This window comes from Notothenia coriiceps, unplaced genomic scaffold (genome assembly GCF_000735185.1).
Source record: "Notothenia coriiceps isolate Sejong01 unplaced genomic scaffold, NC01 NC01_scaffold00021376, whole genome shotgun sequence".
Taxonomy (NCBI): Eukaryota; Metazoa; Chordata; class Actinopteri; order Perciformes; family Nototheniidae; genus Notothenia; species Notothenia coriiceps.
The window spans coordinates 9,048-18,528 of NW_011354077.1; the positions used below are offsets into that span (position 1 = coordinate 9,048).

The window sequence follows — 9,481 nt, forward strand, 5'->3', positions numbered from 1 at the left end:
CTGTCTACACCAAAGACCAGGTCCAAGACTAGGTCCCAGCGAACTACAGTACAGTGGGGACGTCAAAAGGCGATGTCTCGCGTCGTCTTAGACATCTACTACGACAGTGTACCGGGAAGTGAAGGAGGAGGAAGGTAGCCTTGAGTAGAGACCACCCTGCTCAGACAGATGTCCAACCTCTGTCTCTAGTAGACCACTGACCCCGTCCCTGTTGGTTGGACCTCGAATTACGAGAGTTCTATCACCTCTACCAAACACCTGGAAATCCTTCTTGCGTCCGCGGGTGGGCGGGGATATGTGAGACACACTGAGGGTAGTTAGTGAGTCTCAAGACCAGGTCAAGGTCCAGGTCCAAGACCTGGACCTGTTCTTGCGACATATATATGGTATGAAATATATCGGAAATGTGACAATTGTCGAGTGGACACCGCCACTCCACTGCCTCTCGTGCGTGCCGAGAGTCTCCTCTTCAATACTCTTTTTTGTTCTCCACTATTTGTGTCGACATCAAAGGACCACCGCGGCCCGAGACGTCCTCATTTGTCCTTCACCCTCTCACTACACTGTCGACCCGTCACCTCATCATCCACAAACGACTCAACTCACCTCCACTTCAACTGCGACCTTTCTCGGGAGGGACCCATGACTCCGGACCTACCCTCGTCGGACTACCACTTACCCCCCCACCCCACCTCGGGAGACTTGTGACCTTGGGGACGACGACCCGGGACCTCTGGGGCAGTTAGCTTACTCCTGTGTCTTCTACAACCGACTTTCGCGTCTAGACCTCTCTCTCTCTCTCTCTCTTCTTCTCTCTCTCTCTCCACTCTCTCTCTCTGTCTCTCTCTCTACTTCTTTTTTTCTCTTTACTGGACTACAGTATCTATTACAGGTACCCGAAATGGACTCGGTCCTCTCTCTGTCCTACATTAATCTCATTCGACTAAGACGTGTCAGGGAGTCTCGTCTAGTTGTCTGACTTGTGTCCATCATAGACTAGTTGGTGTATCCAGAGAGACTCCTGAGGAAAGAGGTAGGTGTCTTTGTCGTCTCGGTGTCAGGTCAGAGACGTCTTTTTGTAAACGCACCGGAGGTCTCAGGTCTGTTCTCATTATCTGGTTACCAGAGTAAAGGAGGCTAAACGGTGGAGGTCCAGAGAGCGTGTCGCTGAGAGAGGAGGGTGAGCTCAGGACTGAGTAGTCCGGAGACTTCTTCTTTGTTCTCTCAGTAGCTCTCTCCTTATTCACTCAACTACTTTTCATTCTTGGTTAGTGTGCGAGGAGAGATGGGACTCGCCACTCCGATTGTCGACACGGTCCCCCCGTCCACAAAGAGAGACTCGCGGACTCGATGTCAGGTTCCTCTCGTTCTTGAGTACCGAGGTGTCGACCTTTTTTTGGGGCAGAAACCAGGTGTAACCTCGGAGGGACAGAGGTATCTCGCGGGGACCTCCTTGACTTCCTCGGGGTGTCGGGTCGACGGACGTCTGGTGGAACTCGTAGAGACCAGTTTCAAGAGTCGGGAGTGTGTGACTCCTGGTTCCCTCCTGCCCAAATACGACCAATCTCAAAGTGGGAGGCAGATGGACTCGTGTCTGACCAAAGGGGGAGTCGTCGGACTTGTCTCAGACGTCTCCTGTCTTCTTATTTTTGACTCTCTCAGTTCTGTGTCTTATTTTCTTCTACTTGGTTGTGTAAGAGATAGGGTTGAGCAGGAATATCACTGCTATACAGTCCCAGGGGACAAGGCAGGTGAAAGGTTGTGTCCCCCGGAAATCGGCAGCTCAAAGTTGCCCGTCCCGTAGGGTAGACTGAAACTGTATCCTCGAAGGGACTTGCATACATCATCTGCCAACCCTAATCCCCACGTGGCTTTACCCATTAAGAACCCACTTGGCTATGGTCTTTTATCCTTTGTCAAACCGCTTTTTGGCTACGGCTTTCCAGGCTTTAATAATTATCTTTATATTATATATATATATATATATATATATAATATTACATATGTAAAAATATATATATATATATATATATATATATATTTACATATGTAAAAAATGGTTACAACAAGTCGACGGACTGAATACCTTTTTATGACTAAATACCGTTTTTGAATCGAATTTATTATTAGTGATAATACCCAGATATTTTGTAAATAAGGTCGTGAAAACTTACGTATGTCATGTAATTAGGTTCAGTTCACGTAAAAGAAAAGAGACATCCCTATTGATGTTGTTTCCACGTAAGTCTTGTTTCGTTCCACGAAATTTTGACGTATTTGTAGATCTGGTCATCCGGATTGTTTTCATCACATTAATTTCTGACATTGTTCGGTCCGGAAGTTGTGTGTTTTACGTGGATATTCAAACCATTGGATTGCACAACAACACTACTGCATTATGTTTTGCGCCGCTGTTCGTGCCGCACGCTGGTACGACGCGCCCGACCGAGTGTCGGTTGTACAGACGACAAACCTTCTATAAAGTTTATACGTCTCTCTTCTCCGCGACCTAACGCTAAACATTTTGCTCAAGTCGACTGTAAAAGAGCTCCCCACATTGACGTTCTGAAAGTGGTGAAGCCCTAATGAGGTGGTGAACTTTAGTTTTGTGGGCCTGTTTATACGCTCATACTAGTTGCATTGGGACAAGAGACTGTAAGCCACTAGTAAAAAAGCCACGGCTTTCGGCTTTCCCCGGAAAAATTGTTAAAGCCGGCTATTAAAAGCCACCGGCTATAAGCCAGTGGCGGGATCAACCCTACGCCGCTTACGAGGAGGAGGTCTAGGGTAAGAGTGTCGCAAATAGTTGGGAAAAAGATTGAGTTATAGTTCCGGTGTGAATAACAAAAATAGTAAGAAATAAATTAACTTAAGTGTACCATCCTGAAAACAACGCAGTCAATAGCCCTCTCATCCCCACGTCTTTTGACTTTAGACATAACAAAGTAGTAAAAAAGCGGAAGATTAAAGACATCAAGTAAAAGATTTGGTGCTGTCGTGTCAATAAATCGACGTTCGTTATTGTGTAGGTAATAGGAACACAAAATAAATAAACAAACTAATTATTTGTGTTCAACCTCACGCGCACGTCCTTCGACATAAAAAAAATCGACCAATAAAAAGTAAAGTTTTAAATTCTCAAGTAAGTGTAATTTGCTGTTATTTGATTATTGTGTACGGTACATTCTCGGGTCTCCGAAACTTTTTTTCTGTTTTCTTACTTTCTCCGTAATTCCCTCGAATAATTTTCCAGGGTACGGAAGGTGACTAGTAGTCAAGGTAACCAACTTCCAGATCGATTTCTTATGCTACATGCTACACAAGTTAACAAGCGTTTGAGGTGTTAACCAAAGAGTACGGTCCGTAGAGACATTACGACACTCAAGTGAGAGACAGAATGTACCGACAACCTCGAGGACGGGGGGAGGGACACTCCGGTCACACGAGACTAACCAGCCCTTTCACTCTCCGAGCAAACGACGCTAGACGACCGCTCCTCGCCTTCGGACAGGCGCAAGGAGGCCGTCGTCTAGCGTCGTTGCTCCGGGAGACGCCGCTATGTCGCTCTTCGTTGCGGATTGAGGTACGGACTCGTGTGTTTGTGAGTGTTCGCTTGTCATTTTTGTTAATCACGCGCGGCGAGTAACTCATTCTTTTTCCAAACTATTGCCGACACTCGTACCCAGACGCCCCGTAAAGAGGGTGCGTAGGGGTTGATAATGGGCTTTTTTTGCAATTGCGTAAATTTGACAGGGCACCATCTATTAACAAACAAAATTTTGGGTAGTATTTTATGGTGGTTTGTTTGTACTTATGAAGTCCGCTCACTGTTCGGTTGGTTCTCCAGTGAAGTCTAGCTTACATTATAGTCTGGACCTGAATACTGACTGCTGGATGTAAGAGATACAGCAGCTTCTCCTACGGTCTGGAAACATGTCAGGCCACATATTAAAGTCTCTCCAGTGGCCTCTGGAGAGACTTTAATATGTGGCCTAAGTGGCTTCAAGGTTCAGGTCTTTACAGAGTGTTTGCTGACTTCTAGAGTCTTCTTCTGTAAGACTACTTTTTATTTTTCTTCCCAAGTGTTTGAAGATGACGCTTTAGCCGCCACAACATATCCAGTTCATAAGGATACCAGACTCCTGACAACTTATTATTCCTTCACATATTTTTCCACAGCAACTGGTTGATTGTCTAATCAGTTCTAGTTTATATTGGAGTATCAACATGAGTGCTATCAGTTTAATGTAACTAATACAGCTATGTATTATAAACGACTCCATGTTGCAGTGATTTCAGGGTTCAGGTCTCGACAGAGTGTTTGCTGACTCTTGATGTGATGCTGTCCATGTGTTCCATCAGATCCAGAACCTTTCATCATCCGAGCCGTCGTCCTGCCGCTGATTCTGCTGCTGCTGCTGGTGACCGTCGGCCTTTACTTCTACTGTAAGGTACGGAAACATGTTGTTGTTCCACTGACTGAATGATGAGGGACTGAAACATGTTGTTGTTCCACTGACTGAATGATGAGGGACTGAAACATGTTGTTGTTCCACTGACTGAATGATGAGGGACTGAAACATGTTGTTGTTCCACTGACTGAATGATGAGGGACTGAAACATGTTGTTGTTCCACTGACTGAATGATGAGGGACTGAAACATGTTGTTGTTCCACTGACTGAATGATGAGGGACTGAAACATGTTGTTGTTCCACTGACTGAATGAAACAGTGTGTGTTATTGAACAGGAGTGATGCAGGAAGTCTCAGTGTGTGCTGTCATGTCTCTCCAGGCCACCAGGGGGCGGAGGCGGGGTAGACAGGAGGACATTGAGCTGGATAACCTGGGTGTTCCTGCAGAAGAGGAAGGAGCTCCGGGAGCAGAGGAGCACCTCCAAAGACCTCCTCACTCACACATTTCAACAAGCATTCAAAGCTCAGTTTTATCAAATGGTGTGAGAAGTTTAGCCAGAAATGTGGCTTAAAAACTATTATAATACAAATTAAAAACAAAAATTAATACTTCCAACGATTTTCGTGTTTCAGGATTTTTCAAGTATTTTGACATTTTTGTAATTAACGAATGTTTTTTTATTTCATAAGAATTTTGCTAAGTTTTTCTATGAAGTTGAAGGATTAAATGATGTCCTATTTGCTGTAGTTTAGTAATCAAGTTTTGCGCTTATTATATATCATTAAGGATTTGTTTTATTTGAGTTGTAATTCATTCATGTAACCTGCGTCCCTCCCTCCTACCTGCCTCCCCTACACTGTTTGTGGGGGCTTTTTAAGAATTCTGCCCATTTTTGTATTTTGCCACTTTCCTTAAATCCATGCTTAATGCTGTATCACATGTTGTTTACTATGTGACCAAAAAAACAATAAAATTACTTTAATAATCCAGAAAGCTATTTGGATATTTATTCATGGTTTTCTTCTTGTTGGAATATTTTCTTTAAAACTTTCTTTGCATGTGCCATATCATATATCATATATAATAATTACTCTGCATGACCCCCAATATCATATGTCATTATTGTTACAACCCAGATCCAAAATGATTTAGTGGGCCCAACCTGCTTATCTTCTGCTGTATCTAATGCTGCGTTCACACCGGACCTGCGAAGACTCGTGTAGTTGGACGCAGGGGACGGCGATCCCCCGCGTCCAACTACCACTACACCACTGATTTATGGTAAATAATATAGTAAAATAATTGCTCTGCATGACCTGTTTGTTCAAAGAGGAGGCTGAGCTGCATACATTTATATAATCTTTACCTCCCTACCTACCAACGTCTTTTAAAAAGTACATACAATACAAGTGTCTCTGCATTGACTTTACATGTAATCGCGCCACCCCCAAATCGCATCGCGTCCGGTGTGAACGCAGCATAAGAGGTTACTATCCGACAAGTCATCCGCAACTTCTATCTTATTTAATTAGTCATTAAGAGACATTTCAACTCAATCCTTGGACTTTGTGGAACTGGGATTGACATTTTTCAATATCTTCTGGAATCTTATAGACATAACCATTCATTGATGATAAAAAAACAACTCTCAGATTAAACTACTTGTTTCAGATCCAGTGAAAACGATATATTTTTGATCAGCTGCTTTTTATTTGTTTTCTTACAAAAGAAGTTTAAATAGAAATCGTCCAACAGGTGAAGCTTCCCAACACTTCCTTCAAACGGTCCTCTCAGGATCCAGCTGTGTGTGTATGTGTGTGTGTACGTGTCACTGTGAGGCGGGGGGGGCAAACATCTGCATGGTCTCCAGGACGAGCGACAGATTATCCAGGAAAGAGTTCACAGAGACCCGGAGGATCCGAGCCTCGTCAGCACTCCACCTCCTGAAACACAGAAGAAGAAGGAGGAGGTTAGAGTGTGTGTGTGTGTGTGTGTGTGTGTGTGTGTGTGTGTGTGTGTGTGTGTGTGTGTGTGTGTGTGTGTGTGTGTGTGTGTGTCTCCTCACACAGTCAGCGTCCTGTCCGTCACCATCAGCTGTTTGTCGATCCCTCCCTTCCTGGGCTCTCGGTCTGGAGACAGAGAGCCCAGAGCGATGGAGGCGTCTCTGGGGGAGGGGAAGGGGACGTCCAGCCGGCTGAGGGGCGGGGCTTAGGCTACAAACAACTAACTTCATCACAAACATGAAGATCAAATACCTTTTAACCCCCAGTAGGGACATCTAGGAGCCACAGCAGCAACAGATAAGAGTCCACACGATTCAAATTAGACATACGGTACGGTCTACTGTGTATTTTCTACTTTTTAATAATGCTTTCATTCTATTTTGAGAAGCTTGAATTCTAGTATTGTTTTTTTCTACTTATGTGCAATGCCTTGTTTTGTTTTGTTGTTGTTTTTGCTGACGCTCCGTTACACATAAGCTAACTACTCGTCTAATCAGCCAAGTGTACTTTAGGTGCTCAGCAACATGTACTTCTGCAGTATTTTCAATCCACCTTCCCTGGCTCTCAGTACAAACCCCTCCTCCTCACGTACAATTCTCTCCTCGCCCCCCAGTACTCGGCGGACCTCCTCCACCCCTCACCATGACCTCTCACAGCCCCCTGCTTCCACTCCTACTACCTATTATTTGTTTTGTTGTCTGTCTTTAACTCTTGTAAAGCGGCCTTGGGTCCCTTGAAAGGCGCTATATAAATTAAATATATTATTATTATGAGCAACATTTTACTAACTTTTCTATTGATTGATTATATCGTCTTTTTTTTTTTTTTGTGTTCCTTGTACGGCGACATTGAGAGCCTTGAAAGGCGCCTATATACATCAAATCTATTATTATGACTTCCATATCTCTAACTGTCTTGTCTCTATGTCTGAGCTTATTGCTTGTCTTTGTTCTTTTGGAAGCCTACTTGAGATTAGACGGTGTTTCAGGTTTTAATACACAAAGTCTCATTCTTTATTTATAAACCCCTAATAGATGGCAATAAACTGAATGAACTTGTAATAACAGCTTTAATAAAACATTCAGACATTCAGCTCACTAACAGACCCTCTTACCCCGTTTCAGAACCAGTCAGATCCATCTCACACTTAGATTTAAATACTCATTAAAGTCAAACATGATATATTATTCTCCATGAATCCCAGCGAAGCTAACAGAAACATGTAGCATTAAGCTCATGAAGGAAAGCTAACAGGGCGTTGTTTAAACCAGTAAACACTAGAAGAAGACTTTGCACTACAGATAAGATTTAAATATTAACATTATGAGCAGATTTAAAGGATACAACTGCAGTTTCTCCGGTTCTGGATTCATTTCTCTGTCCGTCGCCGCCATCGTGTTTGTTTACAGAAAGTCAATAAAGCAGCACTTCCGGTTGGAGATTTAACTAATGAAGCGCTGCTGCCCCGGAGCGGCGGAGGGCGGTACTGCAGCCAGGAATATTAATAATAAATATGATTATTCATATTATCATTATTATCATAACAGTAATGATAATAATGAGATAATCTTAATATTTTTCTAATGAATATAATATATGTTTAGTACAGTAAAACACTGCAGATTATTTGACTTATTTAAATAAAAGCAGCGATACCACGATAATAAATTGCCTTAAAAAATATATAACATTAGCAAAAAGTACTTTATGCATCACATAAAAAATAAGTGACATTTACATATGTCATAATAGTTTTTTTAATACAGTTTAAACCCTATTAATAATAATAATGATTCATATCAATATTATTTTTGCTTGTTATGAATTAATACAAATGTTTTAATGGTCTCTGATTTTAATTTGACTATAACATAATAGCATATACTTTAATGTATTGTCTGCTTGCTTTTAACTACATGTGTGTACACTTTAAGCTGCAGCTATGAATTCTGAACAGACCTTCAAAATAAAACTTGCGGAGCGACTTTTACTTTGTAGGAGTGCTGTCAGAATCAGCTGCGGAGCTCCGACTCTTCTTCTTCTTCTGCTGCTGCGGATCATTCCTGCTTTAAAACAACCCGAGGACTCACCGGTATCTTCTTAACCATCCAGGAGGCGAACAGTCAATATCTTTAGATTGAAACAGACAGATTTAAACGGCTCGGAGCTCCTTCCTCGCGCAGAGATCCGGACTCTCAAAGAAAAGTGAGTAACGATCATTTCATGCCGTGAAGCTGCAGATAAAGACTTAATATTCAGGATCAAATATCACTCTGAGCTTTAGTTGTGCAACACACTTCCAGAAGTTCATTTTAATGTGTATTCTTTTATTTATAACATTGTATTACTATTAGCTTTATTATTAATAGTGTTGTCTTTTATCGCATATATTTTTACAAGATGTATTTGATCATATACATTTGTTTTACTAAATCTGTCAGAGATAAATGTATTGCTATAAAAAAAGTACTGTGTCTATTTCCCTTTGAGAAGTAGAAGTAGAAGAATATAAGGTTGCATGGAAATACTCCAAAAAACTAGCTCTGTGTATTTTCCTCTCCTCCTGTGTAGTACTGCAGTCCCTGTGTACTTGTATTACTGCAGTATATCTCTGTACTTGTACTGAAGTATCTCTGTGTACTTGTACATGGCGCAGTGTAAAGGCACTCTGAGGGACCTGCAGCTGTAACTCTTTGTGTATTTTCCTGTAGTACTGCAGTATATCTGTGTACTTGTACTGCAGTCCCTGTGTACTTGTACTTTAGTACTGCAGTATCTTGTGTACTTGTACATGGCGCAGTGTAAAGGCACTCTGAGGGACCTGCAGCTGATACTCTTTGTGTATGTTCCTGTAGTACTGCAGTATCTTGTGTACTTGTACATGGCGCAGTGTAAAGGCACTCTGAGGGACCTGCAGCTGGCTCTGCAGCTGAAGATCGAGGAGCTGAGACAGAGAGACGCTCTGATCGATGATCTGGAGCTGGAGCTGGACACCAAAGACGATCTGATCCGCCTCCTGCAGGAGGAGCTGGACCGGCAGCGGGGGGGCCAGCAGAGCGGGGGG

General features: G+C 42.7%; 1 protein-coding gene across 1 annotated transcript; it reads right to left on the reverse strand.

Annotated features, from left to right (window-relative positions):
- Positions 1–6,104: 6,104 nt before the first annotated feature.
- lage3 (L antigen family member 3) lies at positions 6,105–7,848 on the reverse strand. Its single transcript, XM_010780137.1, has 3 exons — positions 7,762–7,848; positions 6,480–6,608; positions 6,105–6,357 (listed from the first exon to the last, which is right to left on the reverse strand). The coding sequence occupies exons 1-3, from the start codon at positions 7,809–7,811 to the stop codon at positions 6,243–6,245; spliced, it is 294 nt and encodes a 97-aa protein (XP_010778439.1). The 5' UTR covers positions 7,812–7,848; the 3' UTR covers positions 6,105–6,242.
- Between the last annotated feature and the right edge of the window lie 1,633 nt (positions 7,849–9,481).

Excerpts from the sequence above, each read along its gene's own strand:
- lage3 (XM_010780137.1), bottom strand. The coding sequence starts at position 7,811 with ATGGCGGCGACGGACAGAGAAATGAATCCAGAACCGGAGAAACTGCAG. Across the intron at positions 6,609-7,761 it reads GAACCGGAGAAACTGCAGTT|CCGGCTGGACGTCCCCTTCC; the intron begins GTATCCTTTAAA and ends CCCGCCCCTCAG. Across the intron at positions 6,358-6,479 it reads ACGGACAGGACGCTGACTGT|GAGGTGGAGTGCTGACGAGG; the intron begins GTGAGGAGACAC and ends TCTGTGTTTCAG.